The 22,019-nt window shown below is 45.0% G+C and overlaps 1 protein-coding gene across 1 annotated transcript in view; it reads right to left on the bottom strand.

Annotated features, from left to right (window-relative positions):
- The window catches only part of LOC126187559 (senecionine N-oxygenase-like), a 50,061-nt gene extending 30,270 nt beyond the window's left edge, over positions 1–19,791 (bottom strand). The window contains exons 1-3 of the mRNA XM_049928713.1: positions 19,455–19,791; positions 16,515–16,627; positions 14,586–14,724 (exon numbers count right to left, since the gene is read on the bottom strand). Of these exons, the coding sequence (XP_049784670.1) occupies positions 14,586–14,724; positions 16,515–16,627; positions 19,455–19,532 (330 nt within the window). The 5' untranslated portion in view covers positions 19,533–19,791. The remainder of the gene's footprint in view (positions 1–14,585; positions 14,725–16,514; positions 16,628–19,454) is intronic.
- Between the last annotated feature and the right edge of the window lie 2,228 nt (positions 19,792–22,019).

Below are 22,019 nucleotides of genomic sequence, written 5' to 3'. Positions count from 1 at the left end.
ATAGTGAAGAAGTAATTAAGCCACTGTTCCTGAATGCTCATGGGAAGGTCAGGTTTAGATTAATTGGTTCCTTGAAAGTAAAATAAATTACTATCTCTTTCCCTTTGCTCGGTAATTCACACCAGAAACAACCATCTACCTTCTATCTGTCTACGAGTATATACGAGTACATAAAGAAGAGAGTCCGTTTGTTCATTTGTTTGCTTGTAATTCACACAAATCTATAGTTTTATTACGACCTTGACGAAATCTGTCCTTCAGGACAAGAGGAAGATCATTGTCTACATAAGACTTCGTAATCCGATTTGAAACATATACAGGCTGGTCCATTGATCGTGACCGGGCCAAAAATCTCACGAAATAAGCGTCAAACGTAAAAACTACAAAGAACGAAACTCGTCTAGCTTGAAGAGGGAGACCAGATGGCGTTATGCTTGGCACGCTAGATGGCGTTGCCATAGGTCAAACGCATATCAAGTGCGATTTTTAAATAGGAAACCCCATTTTTTTTATTACATATTCATGTAGCACGTAAAGAAATATCAATGTTTTAGATGGACCACTTTTTTTGATTTGTGATAGACGGCGCTGTAATAGTCACAATCATATGGCTCACAATTTTAGACGAACAGTTGGTAACACGTAGGTTTTTTAAATTAAAATGCAGAACGTAGGTACGTTTGACATGTTATTTCGGTTGTTCCAATAAGATACATGTACCTTTGTGAACTTATCATTTCTGACAACGCAAGCTGTTACAGCGTGAGTACCTGTAAATACTACATTAATGCAATAAATGCACAAAATGATGTCCGTCAACCTCAAGGCATTTGGCAATACGAGTAACGACATTCCTCTCAACAGTGAATAGTTCGCCTTCCGTAATGTTCGCACATGCATTGACAATGCGCCGACGCATGTTGTCAGGCATTGTCGGTAGATCACGATACCAAATATCCTTCAACTTTCCCCACAGATAGAAATCCGGGGACGTCAGATGAGGTGAACGTGCGGGCCATGGTATGGTGCTTCGACGACCTATCTACCTGTCATGAAATATTCTATTCAATACCGCTTCAACCGCACGCGAGCTATGTGCCGGACATCCATCACGTTGGAAGTACATCGCCATTCTGCCATGCAGTGAAACACATTGTAGTAACATCGGTAGAATATTATGTAGGAAATCAGTATATATTGCACCATTTAGATTGCGATCGATAAAATGGGGGCCAATTATCCTTCCACCCATAATGACGACCATACATCAACTCACCAAGGTCGCTGATGTTCTACTTGTCGTAGCCACAGTGGATTTTTCGTTGCCCAATAGTGCATATTTACGTTACCGCTGTTGGTGAATTACGCTTCGTCGCAAAATAGAACGAGTAAATCCGTCATCGTCCCGTAATTTCTCTTGTGCCCAGTGCCAGAACTGCACACGACGTTCAAAGTCGTCGCCATGCAATTCCTAGTGTATAGAAATATGGTACTGGTGCAATCGATGTTGATGTAGCATTCTCAACACCGGCGTTTTTGAGATTCCCGATTCTCGAGCGATTTGTGTGCTACTGAGGTGCGGATTAGCCGCGACAGCAGCTAAAACACCTACTTGGGCATCATCATTTGTTGCAGGTCGTGGTTGACGTTTCACATGTGGCTGAACTCTTCCTGTTTCCTTAAATAACGTAACTATCCGGCGAACAGTCCGGGCACTTGGATGATGTCGTTCAGGAAACCGAGCAGCATACATAGCACACGCCGTTTGGGCATTTTGATCACAATAGCCATACATCAACACGATATCGAGCTTTTCCGCAATTGGTAAACGGCTCAAATGGCTCTGAGCACTATGCGATTTAACTTCTGAGGTCATCAGTCGCCTAGAACTTAGAACTAATTAAACCTAACTAACCTAAGGACATCACACACATCCATGCCCGAGGCAGGATTCGAACCTGCGACCGTAGCAGTCCCGCGGTTCCGGACTGAGCGCCTAGAACCGCTAGACCACCGCGGCCGGCAATTGGTAAACGGTCCATTTTAACACGGGTAATGTATCACAAAGTAAATACCGTCAGCACTGGCGGAATGTTACGTGACACTATGTACTTATACGTTTGTGACTATTACAGCGCCATCTATCACAAAGCGAAAAAAGTGGTCTAGCTAAAACATTGATATATCTTTACGTACTACACGACCATTTAATAAAAAATGGGGGTTCCTGTTTTTGACCTATGGCAGCACCATCTAGCGGGCCAACCATAGCGCAATCTGGTTTCCCCCTTCAAGCTAGACAAATTTCGTTCTTTGTAGTTTTTTTTTTTCGTTTGACGCTTATTTCGTGATATATTTAGGCCAGTCACTATCAATGGACCACCCTGTATATATTATATATAATATACACACAAGGGAAAAAAGCGCAATACTGGGATAGAGTTGTGCGACAGGCGTATTTCTCCATCTGCAAGATGTTATCTATTCAAATTTCACGCCGGTCGCATAACAGTGGTGCTAATAGCGCAACTAAGAGGATGCAAATCAGGTTTGCTTTAAATACGCGCTGTAACGGGCATGAGAGTCGGTTAGCTTTGAGACTTGACGTAGTGAGCTGATGCTAGTCAAGAATCCCTTTAAGACAACAAAGATGCCATCATCGACACCTCACTAACTTTGAACTAGGTCGTGTAACAGGGCTACGAGAATCTGGATGTCCCTTCTGCGATACTGCAGAAATACTGGCAGGAATGTAGCCACCGTACGTGATTGCTGGCAGCGGTGTTCATGAGAATGTGCGGTCTCAAGATGACCGGGCTGCGGATGGCATGTGGCATTATCGAAAGGGAAGACCATACGGCTCGACGTATGGCACTGGTGCATCGTACTGCATCTGCAGCTGCAGCAATTGGCACCACAGCGACACACAGACCTACGCTCCTGGAAATGGAAAAAAGAACACATTGACACCGGTGTGTCAGACCCACCATACTTGCTCCGGACACTGCGAGAGGGCTGTACAAGCAATGATCACACGCACGGCACAGCGGACACACCAGGAACCGCGGTGTTGGCCGTCGAATGGCGCTAGCTGCGCAGCATTTGTGCACCGCCGCCGTCAGTGTCAGCCAGTTTGCCGTGGCATACGGAGCTCCATCGCAGTCTTTAACACTGGTAGCATGCCGCGACAGCGTGGACGTGAACCGTATGTGCAGTTGACGGACTTTGAGCGAGGGCGTATAGTGGGCATGCGGGAGGCCGGGTGGACGAACCGCCGAATTGCTCAACACGTGGGGCGTGAGGTCTCCACAGTACATCGATGTTGTCGCCAGTGGTCGGCGGAAGGTGCACGTGCCCGTCGACCTGGGACCGGACCGCAGCGACGCACGGATGCACGCCAAGACCGTAGGATCCTACGCAGTGCCGTAGGGGACCGCACCGCCACTTCACAGCAAATTAGGGACACTGTTGCTCCTGGGGTATCGGCGAGGACCATTCGCAACCGTCTCCATGAAGCTGGGCTACGGTCCCGCACACCGTTAGGCCGTCTTCCGCTCACGCCCCAACATCGTGCAGCCCGCCTCCAGTGGTGTCGCGACAGGCGTGAATGGAGGGACGAATGGAGACGTGTCGTCTTCAGCGATGAGAGTCGCTTCTGCCTTGGTGCCAATGATGGTCGTATGCGTGTTTGGCACCGTGCAGGTGAGCGCCACAATCAGGACTGCATACGACCGAGGCACACAGGGCCAACACCCGGCATCATGGTGTGGGGAGCGATCTCCTACACTGGCCGTACACCACTGGTGATCGTCGAGGGGACACTGAATAGTGCACGGTACATCCAAACCGTCATCGAACCCATCGTTCTACCATTCCTAGACCGGCGAGGGAACTTGCTGTTCCAACAGGACAATGCACGTCCGCATGTATCCCGTGCCACCCAACGTGCTCTAGAAGGTGTAAGTCAACTACCCTGGCCAGTTTGATCTCCGGATCTCTCCCCCATTGAGCATGTTTGGGACTGGATGAAGCGTCGTCTCACGCGGTCTGCACGTCCAGCACGAACGCTGGTCCAACTGAGGCGCCAGGTGGAAATGGCATGGCAAGCCGTTCCACAGGACTACATCCAGCATCTCTACGATCGTCTCCATGGGAGAATAGCAGCCTGCATTGCTGCGAAAGGTGGACATACACTGTACTAGTGCCGACATTGTGCATGCTCTGTTGCCTGTGTCTATGTGCCTGTGGTTCTGTCAGTGTGATCATGTGATGTATCTGACCCCAGGAATGTGTCAATAAAGTTTCCTCTTCCTGGGACAATGAATTCACGGTGTTCTTATTTCAATTTCCAGGAGTGTATTACAAATCGGTCACTTCAACGGCAGATCCGAGCCGTTCACCCTGTAGCGTGCATTCTACTGATCTCAAACCACCGCCATTTGCGACTTCAGTGGTGTCAAGGCGAGAGCTCATTGGAGGGCAGTGTGAATGTCTGTCGTGTTTTCTGATGAAAGCTGGTTCCGCTAAGACGCCAGAGAGTCTTTTTGTTGGATATAAGTAGCCCAGCTGAGGGCCTGCAACCAACATGTCTGCGTGCTAGACGCACTGGACCTATACGTGGGGTTATGGCCTGGGGTGCGATTCCGTATCACAGCAGGTGGTGATCCGACCGGTTGTGCTGCGATTCGTAAACAGCATTCCATCGCCTGTTTTCCAACAGGTTAACGCTCAGATGCTCCACAGAGTGCCAACATATCGTCTTGACCTTCTGGATGACAAGATCTGTCTCCAAAAGAGTGTATTTGGTTGATTATTGGACGACAGCACTAGCGCCATCCAGGCACAGCATTAGCCGTATCCCTGTTGACCGACGAAATGCAAGAGGCATGGAACTTCGTCCCACAAACTGACATCCGGCAACTGTACAACACAATGCATGCACGCTTGCATGTTTGCATTCAGCATTCTCTCGTATACATCGGCTGTTAATGTAGTAGCATTTCACATTTGCGAAGGCTTACTTTGCGCTTACAATAATCTCTGATCTTGCAAGTTTAGTCGGTTAAATAAGTTACCTAGACAAATGCATTTCCGAAATTTCATTTCTCGACATTAATTATTTTTACATGGATATGGTGTCCGTTTTTTCGGACAAGTCCGCAAGAACAGATACCACTGATGACCTGCAGCCGTCTAGAACGAAATTAGACTTATACATTGACACCTTCAGCTGCTGACGGACGTGTTGGGTAGGGACACTACGAATGTAGTGTCTGGACATGTAAGGTGAGAATGTGGGACTCGTGGGAGGCGTGCGCGAGATGGTCCCTGCAGACGCACTATCCTCTGTGCCTTCGGTGACTCAGATGGAGAGTCACCTTCCGGCACGTTAGCGGTACGGACGTCTTGTTTACGTCCTCGACACGCAGCTCGCTCGCGGAGTTGTTTACGTAATTCTGCCGTCTTAGCACGCTTGATTTCCTTCCACAGAGAATGGCTTATACTCACAGAAAATCTACACTGAAAATTAGCTTTGCACCTGAATATGCCCGACCAAAAGCACTGGAAATCCGGTTTATCAGAGATGGAGTCAAGATTGATTGCAACGGTCTTGTTGGCATCCACCTGTCTATAGTGAACAGTATAGTATACGTGTGATTGGTTAAGGAAGACATATGTGACAAAATTCTAATTGCAACTCGAAGCGGTCTTAAGTTCCATCACTCTGACAGACACATCGGTGACGTAACTGTGGAGCATGCGGGACTCGGATTGCGGAAGATACGTGTATTTGAACTCCCTTTCGAGGTGCCTTCAGAGGTGGTGGTATCTGCATTCCGCTCATACGGAAAGGTGATTAGTTCAAATGATTCAAATGGCTCTGAGCACTATGGGACTTAACATCTATGGTCATCAGTCCCCTGGAACTTAGAACTACTTAAACCTAACTAACCTAAGGACATCACACAACACCCAGCCATCACGAGGCAGAGAAAATCCCTGACCCCGCCGGGAATCAAACCCGGGAACCCGGGCGTGGGAAGCGAGAACGCTACCGCACGACCACGAGCTGCGGGCGAAAGGTGATTAGTCATAATGCTGAAAAGTGGGTTCAGTTCACTATATACCCGGGTCTCAATGGAGTACGACAGATCCGCATAGAGCTAACCAAACATGTGTCATCCTACTTATATATTGGTGGCTACCGTGCAATTATTATTTATGATGGCCAGCCGAAGACATGTTCGGGATGTGGCAAAGAAGGACACCTCCTTCCAGGTGGCTGCAACGCAGAATCACGCAGTTACCGCCTGGGGACCTGCCGGCCATGACTGCTCCGACGACGCTACCGCTGCGTTTGTCGAAGTTCTCCATAAAGGCCCCCGACCGCTATCACCACTGGCTCCTACTACTGCCACATCGTCGTCTCCAGTAATGCCTCCGACTGTAGCGGAAGGACCGACGCCTTGGCCTCCTCCTCGCGACATGTGCAGTGGTGAGCATCCCGAGGACAGGGACGGCCCTTGACTCCATGGTTGTGCCTACCGATGCTTTTGTGCCCGAATATCAGGATTCCCAGGCATCTTCGGACACTGAAGATCACGGGCGCAAGCTACGGTCGTCGAAGAGACGTCGGAAATGGCGGATAGCCCTCTCTGACACCTGCAGGACGCAGTCTCAAGACGATGAGGATCACACCTATCAAGATATTGCCCCGATGGACGATTCCGTGTTGGAAACACCAGTCTGCACCCCGTCGGAGATACAACCATCTTTGCATGCACCAGACGCTGTACCTACGGACGTTGAACAGCCGCCTTCGGACTCCACAGGTACTCCTCCGGACACACACATCCACGTACCTTTGCGTGGTCTGACGATGTAGACGACGAATCACCCACCGTTGAGACAGCAGCGAATGCTGCTGCTCCAACTCACGACTGGTAATCGACAGGGTTTCTGGATGGGAATGTGCAGCCTACTGGGACAACATTCCTGTTCGCTGCTGCTCTTCGTGCCTCCATGAGTGTCCCATTAGTGCCAGTTCCACGAAAAGCTTACAGGATTGGCTCCATCAATGTCAACACCATTGGCAATCCTGTCGAACTACAATTGCTCCGTGAATTGCCTAATATCTATGGCTGTCATTCCATGTAGGCTTTCACGGCCGGCGTCTTTATCAGTAAACTCTTCCGGGCTAAGTTGCCGTGGTCGATCTGTAGAACTTCTTCTCCCAGACGTTTCGTTCTCAACTACGGAGAACATCTTCCGAGGTGAGTCGATGACGACACTGTCTATCCTCGACCTATTTTCAGTACAATGGTGAATTTTATGAACAGATCGATGGGGTAGCCATAGGAAGCCCCCTAAGTCCCGCAATTGCGAATTTATTCATGGAATATTTTGAACATCAAGCACTGCAGTCGGCCAAAAAAAGCCCCTCGAAGTGGTATCGGTATGTGGATGATACCTTTGTAATATGGAATCATGAGGAAGAAGACTTGAATGATTTTCTGGTACACTTAAATAGCATCAACCCAAAGGTTAAATTTACTATGGAGAAGGAGAAGAATGGACAACTTAACTTCTTGGATGTATCAGTTATCAAACGAGCAGATGGGACCTTAGGCCATAAGGTCTACAGGAAAGGTACACATACTGATCGCTACCTCCATAAGAACTCAAACCACCACCCTAGGCAAAAGAGGGGGGGTCATAAAAACACTAGTGGATAGGGCCAATAATATTTGTGAACCAGGCTACTTGCAAGAAGAACTAAATCATTTACGAATGGCCTTTGCGAAAAATGGTTATACGAAAAACGAGATTAACCGAGCACTTCACCCAAATAGAAAAATGCCTAAAAATAGGAGACAGCAACAACCATCAGCTGGAAAAGTATTTCTTCCGTTCATCCATAATATCACGGATCGCATTGGAAAAGTACTAGCCAAGTTTCAGGTAGAGACCATTTTTAGACCTACTAAGAAAATTAGTGAATGCCTAAGATCAAAAAAAGATGCTCGTCACCCCCTAGCCACCCCAGGGGTATATAAAATTCCGGGTAGTTGTGGCAGGGTTTACATAGGAACTACAAAAAGAAGTGTTAATACACGGCTGACGGAGCACAAAAGAAACTGTCGCTTGGGACATATCGACAAATCGGCAGTAGCGGAACATGTTTTTAAGGATGTAGATCACGAAATAAAATTTGGTGAAACAAGCGTGCTAGCGAGGACGTCGCACTATTATACACGTATGTATAGAGAGGCAATTGAAATCCACAAACATCAATACAATTTTAATCGTAAAGAAGAAGGATTAAAATTGGATAAGATATGGCGGTCGACGTTGCATCAATCACGTGACAATCGATTGCCTGCAATCGAGAGAACAAACGATAGCCAGAGATAGCTGCACATCGACGCCACGTGACGTGTGGTGGCGCCCCCTACGATCTCTATATAAGCGGCGGCCCCAGCTCCTAGCAGCCAGTCGTCGACTCACCTCGGAAGATGTTCTCCGTAGTTGAGAACGAAACGTCAGGGAGAAGAAGTTCTACAGATAGACCACGGCAACTTAGCCCGGAAGAGTTTACTGATATCTATGGCTATGTTTCCTACCTCACGCCGTGTGCTGACGAAGGCAGTGGGACAGCTATTCCTTTAAAGGAGGGCATTGAGGTAGACGACGCGATTTACCTACCGTCGGCCAGGTGTCTTCCTGTGACTTTCCACGGTGTCCGAGTCATAAATGTTTACGCTCCCTCGGGCACGGCCAAGCGACGGGAACGGTCGCGATTCTACTCAGAACAGGTCGCTCCTTTGTTTGCAGGCCGCTACGACCATATTATTCTTGGCGGTGACTTCAATTGTGTGTTATTCCAGAAGGACCAACATCCTCATTTCACCACATGTCTGGAACTCAAGCTGCTCGTGCATGAACTGAACCTCACCGATAGTTGGGACAGCGTGCATGGTGATACGTACGTCACCAGCCATTCAGCAAGTCGTCTTTCATTTGCATTGTTTCGCTCCAGAGGCAGAAGGTGTGGCGCGGTCGAGACCTGTGGAAGCTGAATGTTGCCCATCTCAAGGATCCGGAATGCAGGAAGATCGTAGAAACGACGCGGAACAACTGTGTGAGACGCCTTCCAGCGTATCCTTCAACTCTCGGGTGGTGGCTCGACTGCACCAAGCCTGCTTTACGCCGTTCGATGTAGAATTACGGTCGCAACAAAATGCTGTGGCAACAACATACCATGGAGTGCTATTTCGCAATTCTCCGGGAGCTCTCAAACTATGCTCTCTCTGTTCAACGACAGGTTGAAATTCAACATATTAAGGCGAAGATAATTTCTCTTATGCGTCACCGCCTTGAAGGCACAATAGATGCCGGCCGCGGTGGTCTAGCGGTTCAGGCGCTCAGTCCGGAACCGCGCGACTACTACGGTCGCAGGTTCGAATCCTGCCTCGGGCATGGATGTGGGTGATGTCCTTAGGTTAGTTAGGTTTAAGTACGAGTTCTAAGTTCTAGGGGACTGATGACCACAGATATTAAGTCCCATAGTGCTCAGAGCCATTTGAACCATTTTTTTTTTTTTTTTTTTTGCACAATAGATGGCATACCAGCAGAGATGCTGAAGGAGGGAAGGGCTACTCTACAAGCGAGACTATACCACTTAATCTGCTTAATTTGGCGGAAGGAAAGGATCCCAGAACAATGAAAGGAGTTTGTCATCTGCCGTATACTAAAGAAAGGGGGCCCAATGAGATGTAGCAATTGCAGAGGAATCGCACTACTGTGTAAAGCTTATATGATGTTGAGCACGTTATTACTGAAGCGACTAACACCACATGTCGAGAAAGTACTGAGATTCAAACAAGCAGGTTTCAGAAAGGGAAAGTCAACTGTAGACCATTTACATACAATACAGCAAGTGTCAGCAAAGTTCTGGGAATCACGCAAAAATGTTCACTGCCTTTTTGTGGACTTCCAAAAGGCATATGATAGAGTGAATAGACAAGCAATATGGCTGGGACTCGAAAGGGCTCAAGTTCCCAGAAAACTAATAAAACTGACACAGATATGCACCCAGGAGACAACATGCATGGTGAAAGTAAATTGAAACATATCAAAGTTCAAGATGAGAACTGGAGTGCGACAAGGAAACTGCCTCTACCCTCTTCTGTTTAATCTGGTACTGGAGAGAGCCCTGAGAAAGGTAGCAAGCCTAGAGACAGGAATACAGCTGGGAAGAAGGATCAACACCCTGGCCTATCGGATGATATAGTCTTAATAGCAGACAAAGAGCAAGACCTTGTTCAAACAACAAGAACATTAATGGAAGAGGCAATGAGATTTCGCCTGAAGTTGAATATGGATAAGACAAAATACCTCGTAGATAGCGGAGAAAATGATGACGGACGCCTGAAGGTGGAGGAGAAAGTCTTTGAAAGGATAACAGACTTTAAATATCTTAGGGCTGTACTCACTGAGAGAAACGAGATAGACCAGGAAATTACCGCACGAATACAAGCAGAAAACAGGTCAAGGTTTGCTCTGGGAAAGGTGTTGAAGTCCCGGCTTCTATCGAGATCTTGAAAGACCAAGATCTACAAGACAATAATACAACCTGTAGTCTTATATGGAGCAGAGACCTGGACCATCACCCAAAAGACGGAAGGAAAACTCCTGACATCTGAGAATGCCATCCTCACACAGATTTTTGGGCCAGTGAACGATGGAGATGAATGGAGGAAAAGAAAGAACTGTGAACTGCAGGAGCTATACAGGTCGATGCGTATCGTGGCGGTGATCAAAGAAAGAAGACTGATGTGGTATGTGGTATGGACATGTAATGCGTCGAAAAGGCCAGATGATCAGGCAGGTAGTGGAGGGAGATATCAGAGGCAAAAGACCACGGGAAAGACCACGACTCCGATAGATTGATCAGGTCAGAGAGGAAATGAGTACGCTAGGGCTGTCTGAAAAAGAATACACGGACCGAGGACGCTACAGCAGGCTAGTTGGTGAGGCCAAAGACCGACTGCTGTTTGTGTGGCCAAAGCAGTAGTAGTATTAGTTTGTTAAGCGTAGTACTGTTCAGACCAATGAAAGTGTGAAGATGACGCGAAGTATTACTCAGTCTAAGATCTTTGTCTTGGCTTAACATTTATAAGAATACTTATTCTACCCACTCCACTGTTTATTATTACGCATTACCGCTACAGTTCCAACATGAATTTAGAAACAGAAATCTAGCTTATCTGCTGCCTGCATACTGTCTGCCGCTGTACTCTCGAGAAATCTGCAACCGTGTTGTCAAGACGAGAGGTAAGTGGAAAGTATGATTACTTACTTCTGTTAAGTATTTAATACAAAGTCAAGCTGCATCCAGATCAGTTAAAGTTCACTTCATATTAAGTTCTGTAAAATTGGGCTCAATTTCAGCCAGAGAAAAATATAAAGAGCATCTTACAACGCCATACCTAAATACATAATCCATCCCAAAGCAACTCAAACTAACTCCCTCTCCCAGACAATGAGATCCGCTGTGATATACACTACTGGCCATTAAAATTGCTACACCAAGAAGAAAAGCAGATGATAAACGGATATTCATTGGACAAATATATTATAGTAGAACTGACATGCGATTACATTTTCACGCAATTTGGGTGCATAGATCCTGAGAAATCAGTACCCAAAACAACCACCTCTGACCGTAATAACGGCCTTGATAAGCCTGGGCATTGAGTCAAACAGAGCTTGGATGGCGTGTACAGATACAGCTGCCCATGCAGCTTTAACATGGTACCACAGTTCATCAAGAGTAGCGACTGGCGTATTGTGACGAGCCAGTTGCTCGGCCACTATTAACAAAACGTTTTCAATTGGTGAGAGATCTGGAGAATGTGCTGGCCAGGGCAGCAGTCGAACATTTTCTGTATCCAGAAAGGCCCGTACAGGACCTGCAACATATGGTCGTACATTATCCTGCTGAAATGTAGTGTTTCGCTGGGATCGAATGAAGGGTAGAGCCACGGGTCGTAACACATCTGCAATGTAACGTCCACTGTTCAAAGTTCCGTCAATGCAAACAAGAGGTCACCGAGACGTGTAACCAGTGGCACCCCATACCATCACGCCGAGTAATACGCCAGTATGGCGATGACGAATACACGCGTTCAATGTGCGTTCACCGCGATGTCGCCTAACACTGATGCGACTGTCATGATGCTGTAAACAGAACCTGGATTCATCCGAAAAAATGACGTTTTGCCATTCGTGCACCGAGGTGCGTCGCTGAGTACACCATCGCAGGGGCTCCTGTCAATGATGCAGCGTCAAGGGTAACTGCAGCCATGGTCTCTGAGATGATAGTCCATGCTGCTGTAAACGTCGTCGAACTATTCGTGCAGATGGTTGTTGTCTTGCAAAAAAATGGCTCTGAGTACTATGGGACTCAACTGCTGAGGTCATTAGTCCCCTAGAACTTAGAACTAGTTAAACCTAACTAACCTAAGGACATCACACACATCCATGCCCGAGGCGGGATTCGAACCTGCGACCGCAGCGGTCTCGCGGTTCCAGACTGCAGCGCCAGAACCGCGCGGCCACTTCGGCCGGCTGTCTTGCAAATGTCGCCATTTGTTGACTCAGGGATCGAGACGTGGCTGCACGATCTGTTACAGCCATGCGCATAAGATGCCTGTCGTCTCGACTGCTAGTGATACGAGGCCGTTGGGATCCAGCACGGCGTTCCGTATCACCCTCCTGAACCCACCGATTCCATATTCTGCTAACAGTCATTGGATCTCGACCAACGCGAGCAGAAGTGTCGCGATACGATAAACCGCAATAGCGATAGGCTACAATTCGACCTATATGAAAGTCGGAAACGTGATGGTACACATTTCTCCTCCTTACACGAGGCATCACAACAACGTTTCATCAGGCAACGCTGGTCAATTGCTGTTTGTGTAATAGAAATCGGTTGTATACTTTCCTCATGTCAGCACGTTGTAGGTGTCGCCACCAGCGCCAATCTTGTGTGAATGCTCTGAAAAGCTAATCATTTGCATATCAAAGCATCTTCTTCCTGTCTTGGATTATTTCCCTGCAAGTATATTTTCCTACCGAGCTGCTACTGGTGTTGCTACATACTAGAAACAGTCAGGCGATTTTTAGATAGCAGCATTGTGAACCTTCGTACCAGTATCTAGCGAGACACAGTATTTTGTGCCTTTTGTTCTCACCGTCGAATCAGGGATATTTTGCTGTTGCTAAACTTCTTTTCCCTGTGTCCCCGTGAGAGACACTTCATTATTCTCTCAGTTGAAATACTGGAACATTCGTGGAATGTTACTGCCTTCGACATCCCAGATGTTTTTTGCCAGTACACAAAGAAAGTGCACTTAAGAATGAATGAATAATTTTTTTGCAGCAATATGTCTGCTACACTGCATTACAGTCAACAAACTAACACTGTCTTGGAACCCATGGTGCCTTTGTTGGTAAATAAACAAAATCATTTCCTCGCACTTGGTAAACGGAAACTTATTAGTCACCTGTGGTACATTGAGAATTTATCTGTAGTGGAGTGGCGTATTTTGAAGTGACAGTCTTTAAATATGTTGAATTAAGCATCAAATAATTCTGATAGATTGCATCGAGCTTCCAGGAAGATTTTGCTCGACGTGTGTTACACCATCACAGATGTAGGAAGTGGTGTCGAACGCAATGCCACGAATACTGAATGAGAGAGGAATATGGAAAGTAAAACAGGCAAATCATGAAACACCATATATCAGACAGATGGTGTTAGGTGTAGTCATAAAATAATACCCCTGTCTAACGCATTCTGGGCGAAAATCAAGACAGCATGGCTTTGATTGCTAATATTTGTCTGCATTTCATTTCCTAAAATGTATTTTAGTACATGGTGTCTATTAACAAATGTTTCTCTTCTACTAGCCAGTAGGGTAAACGCGACGACTCTCTTTCGAGATGGGGGACTGCAAATAACTGTGGGACGCAGTAATATCAACGTGCTCTACGAGGCTATGAAAACCGCAAGGATTGGCCGTATAGTGTGTAGCCCCAACGTTTTCTGAGGTGTATCCAGTCCCACGTAGTAGTCATATAGTGATATCAAATGTACGTTAGAGGTAACGCGTAGGTCACCCTGACTGAGATTACTCAAATGTACTTGTCGCCGTTTACTAGCATCCAGGAGTAGCTTTAGACTTGTACCAAATGAAACATCCGTTTACACAATCTATTAGCTCGGAAAATTCACGTCACTGTAATTTAAGCAAATATATTACGTACTTCTTGCTTATATAAATAAATGTGATCAGCAACGAATGATCTACATAGCAGACACATATTTTAAAGACTCTTAATAGCGAAAACCACTGCCAACTAAAGAACGTTTTGCTGAGAAAACCGTTTTGTAGCCCTACACACACTAGCGCTGTTAGGTGCTGGAAAATCAGATAAAACAAAGCAAAGTAGAAAACATTGGGTCTACATTACCTCTGCTGTGAATTTTAATTTACTCAAAATCTACGACTTACCTTGATGAGTTTTCTGATTCCAAATTTGTCGGCGAAACTGTTGATATATTTTAGTATTTCTTCTGAACGCACGTATGAGTCATCCACATCATGGAAGGGGAAGCCTGGAAACGTCATCAGCTGCTTCGGAAGGTTGGTGCTGTGAAACAGCAACAGCTTTTGAAAATACGTGAGATCTGGCTACTTACTAGCAATATAATTACAGAACAGCGGTTTCAGATTAAGCGAAAGTGTGCCATTTTCAGGAAAAAAAAACAAATTGTGAATATGGCTAAATTATATATATGTAGATATTTCACATACATATATGTTTGAGGAATGAGTTTGAGAGAATGCAAAATACGTAACGAAAGCGGCTGTGTCTTTGGAAGGCATATACTTAGAAGCTTAAACTTTTTACACCGCTAAGAGCCGCAGACTTTATTAATTCAACTTGATACCTTTACCCGTTTTTTGAGAAAAAGGGGTGTTAAGAGAGACATACAGACGGGATAACAAATGACAAAAAGTATTTTTATGTGATATAATTACAAATTAACGATTTTCCGGTTTACGGAGAAGTTTTCAGCTTACCAAATTTCATGAATCTACAGCAACCGAAAGTACCATATAGATTCCAATGAGTGATTTTGCGAGTTTCAAAATATGTGTCATAGATGGCCGCAGCTAATGGCTGCACTGACTTCGAAGCTTAAACTTTTTAACTGTCAAGGGACAGTAGCTTATAGTATTTGACATACATTTCAGCTTGAAACCTCAACCCTTTCCTTGAGAAATAGGGGTCTTAACAGACGGACAGACAGACGAAAAACAAAGTGCTCTTATAAATACCACAGTACAGGAAAGATATACATAGAGTTTCGCTCTTAGATCAATGGTATGTTTATTCCTTTTTAACAGCTGTGGCATTTTCGTAGTGGCTGTTTCTGATGAAGGCCACCATTAAATACATTTTATTGTGAATGAAGGGAGTAAAAGATTCCAGTATCCCGTCAACCATGTTTCACAAGAATAAGCTAGGCCCTCTGTGAGTGTTTTTACGGTGGAGTGGAAGCGACAAGGAAGCACAAAGACTGCCCCTCGTTCTAGCAGGCTCGATGTATTAACTGCAGTGGGCTCTGAAATCTAAAACGTAATGAACGAACGGAAGTTAGACGGTCTTGTCAGACGTAAAGAACTTCCGTTGCAATCCCCGTGAAGACGTCAGTGACACAACGGCCCGTCAAGGTGTGACAGAGCTTGATCTTCAGGATCTTACTGTGACAAGCTTGTAGCAACGTGATAATGGTCGAAAAATGTGGAGTGGATTCATTCAGCTGGTCTGCTCACCGTCCAGACATAATCTATATCCATCATTTAGATGAATTAAAGACTGGTTACCTGTCACAATAAGTTAACCAAAACGCTGTCAACAATTTTTCAATATGAGGGAAGCTGGAGACAAATTGCGCCTGAAGTATAGCAGGTCTTAACGGAAAACACTTTACCGAAGCTAAAACTTCCACTCGCAGAAGAACGCAATTGTTTTCCTAAGCTGATGTGTTTGGAACGAACAGTAATGTAGACCGAGAACTTTGTACCGTATAGCGTGCTAGAGGGGCTTGCGCTCTGAGCGCCCTGAAATAGAACCGATGTATCGACCTCTGCCGCGGTTGTCAGCAGTCCTGATTACTAGATAACCTAGATTTTGTCTAGTTTTCGGCGATACTGCAGTGCATCTCGAGTTGGGTTTATACACTTTGACACAATAGATCCCCATGCAAACTAATTACAAGAATTTTCCGCTTTCGAAAACAGACCAAAGGTTTCTGAGGGTTTTCCCCAGTTGTGTGGCAAATTACGAGACTAGTAATTGCCATCCACGGATTCACATGTGAAAACGACTGCAGATACACAAATTATCATTCTTGTTGTGTTTTTTGTACTCACACCAAGTTCTCATACATGCTGGTGTACACCGGTCTGCCGTCATCATCCAGCCACGTGCTGGGAGTGTATGCCCAAGTACCGCCCAGCTTATCTGATCGTTCGAACACCGTGACCTGCAAAGTGAAGTAGGAAACATCCTTTGTACATCATTCCTCATTATTCATTGTGCAATGAACACATAATTTAGGTAGCAAAACGAAAACACACACACAGACACCTACGGCTGAAAACTCTGCACTCCCTTCAGACAAAATGGGACAATATTTTTATAGCGTAACAATACATTATAGGCTTTTATGTCTGGAGAAACATGGAGCACATTACAGCGTCCTCACATCGGTATCTGCTTGCCTATAGAAGTCCAAATCCAGCTACGTAAGTCACTCCCACGTGGAGTGCGCTGTCATACAGTACGTAGTTGTAGGCTGCACAATAATATTCTCAATATTTACATTTGCGTTCTTTTGAGGTCCCGCTTTATTCACAGGTCTAAGGTAATAGTATAGTGAAAGAAACATAGAATTTTTGCCTTGTATACATTTAGGTGCTACACGTCTACTAAATGAGACTGCTTACACCACGTTTGTCCGCCCTATTCTGGAGTATTGCTGTGCGGTGTGGGATCAGCATCAGGTGTGACTGACGGATGGCATCGAAAAACTTCAAAGAAATGCGGATCGTTTTGTACTATTGCGAAATAGGGGAGACATTATACGTGAACTGGAGTGGCAATCATTAAAACAAAGCCGTTTTTCGTTGCGACGGGATCTTCTCATCAAATTTCAATCACCAATTTTTCCTTCCGATTGCGAAAACATTCTTTTGGCACCCACCTATATAGGGAGAAATAATAGTCACGAAAAAACAAGAGAAATCAGGGCTCGCACAGAAAAATTGAAGTGCTCGTTTTTCCCCGCGCGTCGTTCGAGAGTGGAGCGGTTCAATGAACCCTCTGCCAGGCAATTTATTCTGAATAGCAGAGTAATCACGTAGATGAGGATGTACGTACGATTATATGAGCTGTCTGGAAGGAAGCTGCACAAATATTCATTCAGACTTCGTTAAGATTTTAAAAAGGAGCGAAGTGTGGTGATTTGCTTTAAACGTTCAGAAGCGTGAGACTGTGCAGTTCTCAAAACACAGAAACAGAGTTCATTTGACTACAGTATCGACGAGTCATAACTGTAATCAGTCAGCTCATATAAACACTGCGTGTAGCAGTTTATGGGACTATTAAGCGAAATAATTACACAGTGGTCGGATATTGGGAAAATATTTTCGGTCTAGAACGTAGATTGCTTACAAACTCTTGTGCGACCAATTCTAGAAAATTGCATAAGTGTGTGGGACCAAAATCAAACAGATGTAACAAGTGTTCTTATGTGTATACAAGAATAACATCGTCGTACGTTTATTTGACAGTGTCACGAAAGCGACCGTCAAGAACAAGGCGAAAACCCTTAACTGCGACACCCTTGAAGATAGACTCACACTATTACTCGAAATCCAACTAACAACGTTTAAAGAGCCGCAAGTAAGTGAGAAATTTAGTAATGTACGACAGCCCCCTGTGGATCGTTCCCGTACTAAGAGCACAGACAGCATTAGCTTAATTACAACGCGCAGAGGGGCATTAGTCATTCTTCCTGTGCTCCACACGTGAATGGAACGTAGGAATATGTAATATGGGGTGTTCTAGAAAATATCCTATGCTATGGACTTTACAGTTGTTTGCAGATTTGGATGCTGATGCAGATAACTTTAGGATTAGATAAAAAAAAAATACCTATATTCGATATGGGACATTGTTTACAAAAACCGTTTAAGGAAGATACTAAAACATTATGGACAGATTGCACGACACTCTTGGTTTCTCAACTCGACGTTCACGAGAAACAAATTGTCACTATTAACAGACTATTAGCAGGTCACAAGAATACTAATAAAACGAGACGTATGTTGACATTAATGCTGTCTACAAGTTGTGATTCCTGATTTATTGACGAGGGCATAGTGCACATGCTAACAGAAAGTAATAAGTAGTATCGTTCAAGAACAACTAGCCTGCACAATAATTTAAAACTTAAGGATTATTTTTCTGTTAGAGTAGTTACTACCGGCATGTATGGATCCGTATTTGCCACTTTATCCGTCTTTGTAAAACGGAACTATGAATATAGAGGAGCTGTTATTATTGATGATTAAATATTATGAGTCGTGAGGCGGCGCCGTGTTCCTCTACAAATTTGTTCACCGCTCATCGTTTCGGACACACCGCTGGGGTCTCCTTCAGTATTCCAGTGGTGTTCATGGATGGCTGCGCATGTAGCCTTATGACTAAGAAGATTTTACCATAGGTGACAAATTTCACGAAAGCCTTTAGACTGATATGGCGTCTATTACGCTTGTTTACATTCGTACACATAATGAAGCATAAGAAAAAATCTGCAAATTTTAAACTTTACTTTAAAAATCTTTGAATTTTATTATAATGGTGCAGGTCGGGTTTTAGTAAAAGGTGAGTCGATTGAATACTAAGGACACGTAGTTTAGTAACGTAAGAGCAGGAAAGAGACGCTGCTAAGTTACAAACGGTAAACACCCAAAGAATGAAGCCTCATTTCTCGCTTAAACCTACTTAGAAAGTTTCATGAATCGGTTTTCTGAGCGGAGTCTACTAATATTCTCCAACGTCTTAGACACCAATCTCACAAGGAAGGTAAACATAAAATTAAACTAATAATAGTTTGCACACATGCTCATAGAATCATTCGTCCCTCATTCCATCTGTGGAGGTAACAGAAAAGAAAAACCTAAAAGGTGGAACAATGAAAATATTCTTTGTCTCTCACTGTTTAACGATTTGTAGAGCATACAAACGTAGATTGGAAAGAAAACAGTACGCTGTTTAGTGCAAAGGAGCCTGCAGACTCCACATACCTGGTAACCAGCATCATTCAGACGTCTGGCGGTCGCTAGGCCCGAGATTCCTGCTCCGAGAACCGCGACGTGACTCATCTTTCACCAAAGTCGCTCTTAGACTGTCACTGTCCTGCCCCTCTCGTCTATTTGAATCCTCCGGGATTCTGCACAGTAACGACAAGTGGCGAGGAACTTTTTAGAGACGTCACCCCAGTATCGTGCACTGGCCTCAAAAATTTCGGGCAAGTCTATCACTGAACACTGACCGTGCAGATTTCGTCGTCGCGGTCTTAAATGTCGTGTCATGCAGCAGCCGCCGTCTGCCTATCTGCGAAGCAGAATGCTCTGTGGTAGCAGAAACGATGAGTGCTATGGAATAAGATTGTATAACAGACGTTACGTAAGTCCTCTCGTTTGATGCGGTGACCTCGGCGGGACTGCGGAGCTGCACGTTTGTTTTGCTCTCACTATCCTTGCTGTGATAATCTTTTGTTTGCTGCCTGACATACTTTAGATTCGAAAGCGGAAGATTTGGCGAAGGGTTCTTTATGTGCCGGAATACATCTGGACCAAGCTCCGTCGCTGAATGGGCAACGTAGCTGTTTTCCAAGCGGACGACAATGATATTCAACCATTTACACCTACGCACATACATGCGCTAACTACTGTACATGCATGGTGACGTCCCAAACAGACCTGAACTTTTCGAATTAGTTAACAGAGACTTGAGGTGCTATATGAAGTCGTGTAGCAGAAATGCGACGATTATGTAAACATGAATCTTTAGCCACTGCTGAATAGTACAGTAAATAATTATGCACTTTGCTGTTCAGAAGTGATATGTTGACGCGTTTCGGTCTTTGCCCGTCTTCATAAATACCAAAATTAAGAACAAAGTCTCCAGACAGAGTATGGAGTCATGCGTATCACCCATCAGTATCGGAAGTTCCGAAACTCATGGGTGATGCACACGTGTTCACAAGTGTTTTCCTGTTGGAGATGGTATGCTGCTGGCTTTCTGCAACCTCTGGACTGACCTCACCAGACAGTTGTAGGAGGAGCTGCACTTTAACATTGACTCCGAGTCACGATATAATATGAACGTCTTAGAATGACCAGGGATCGAGCTTGTGGTAGCCGTAATTGTGATTAAAATTGTTGGGCCGAAGGGGGGGGGGGGGGCGGGCGGATGCTTGAGTGCTCAAAATCTGGATTACTGGTTATAATGAAGGCTGTGGGCAGTAGACGTAGTGAGATGAATGACTGTTAGACAGACCAAGAAATTGGGCCGGAAGTATAATAAGGTGAGTGGCTGTTAGAGAATCAATCAAGCGTTTAGCTCGATTCCTAAAGATAAGAATGGATCGAGAACGCTGTATTATGGAAATTTGACAAATGGAATGTTCAGACATTCAGAAGCAACTCGAATGCCTGCAAGTCGAAGAGCCTAATGCATAAGTGATTTGTTACGTCACAACTGATATTTACCAACTTTTACGTACGAGTCTTACATTCATAAACAGTAAATTCCAGTCAGACGCGGTAATGCGCAAGTCGCGAATATCTTAGCAGAAATTTCAACATAAAACACAATTCTGATTTCTGTGTACGAGAGAGGCTACGCGCTCTGTGCTAAGCAGCGCTTCTCTTTGGATTTTGTTACTAATCGATTAATGTATTATGAAATAATATTGTGGTGCTAGTTCTCCGATGGAGTACATATGCAATGACTTCTTGTCTGAAGCTAATTTAATGCACTGCTGAAAGTCAGATACGAGGGTTGGGACTTTAATAGTGGCAACTATTTATTTACAGCTCGTAGAAAATAGATGCGTGTTTCAAAGTTTTATTGACCTGCAAAGTAGTCACCAGCATTGTGTACAACTTGTTTCCAGCGATGTGGAAGTCGTAGGATACTCTTAGCAGTGCCAGTTGTGTTGACAGTTCGAGTGGCGCGGTCTTTTGCCCGACGACTTTGTAGCAGTTCTGAAGCGAATGATGTGAAGTGTTACCTTCAGTTTAGAAATAAAGTTTAACTCACGAGGGCTTAAGTCAGGAGAGAGCAGTAGGTAGTACAGTACTTAGCAGCCCCATCAGTCAAACAAATCAGTAACAGCTTCCTCTGTATGTGCTTGAGCACTGTCCTGCAAAATGATGGTCAGGTCCGGTAGAAAGTGTCATCACTTCTATCTCTAAGCTACGCTATGTTCCAAAAATGAACAGCATAGAGACAAAAGTGATGACACTTTCTGCAGGACTTGACCATCATTTTGCAGGACAATGCTCAAGCACGCACAGTGCAAGCTGTTACTGATTTGTTTCACTGATGGGGCTGCTAAGTGCTATACCACCTACTGCACTCCACTGACTTAAGCGCTCGTAAGTTAAACTCGATTTTTAAACTGATGGAAACACTTCATGGCATTCGCTTCAGAACTGCTACAAATTCGTCAGGCAATAGACCGACACAACTGACATTGCTAAGAGTATCCTACGACTTCCACAACGCTGGCAACGGGTTATACACAATGTTGATGACTACTTTGAAGGTCAGTAAAGTTTTGAAACACGTATCTATTTTGC

Source organism: Schistocerca cancellata, chromosome 5, assembly GCF_023864275.1.
Source record: "Schistocerca cancellata isolate TAMUIC-IGC-003103 chromosome 5, iqSchCanc2.1, whole genome shotgun sequence".
In the NCBI taxonomy this organism is placed as follows: Eukaryota; Metazoa; Arthropoda; class Insecta; order Orthoptera; family Acrididae; genus Schistocerca; species Schistocerca cancellata.
The sequence above is the reverse complement of the archived record's forward strand: the minus strand, read 5'-3'. Positions and strand labels throughout refer to the sequence as shown.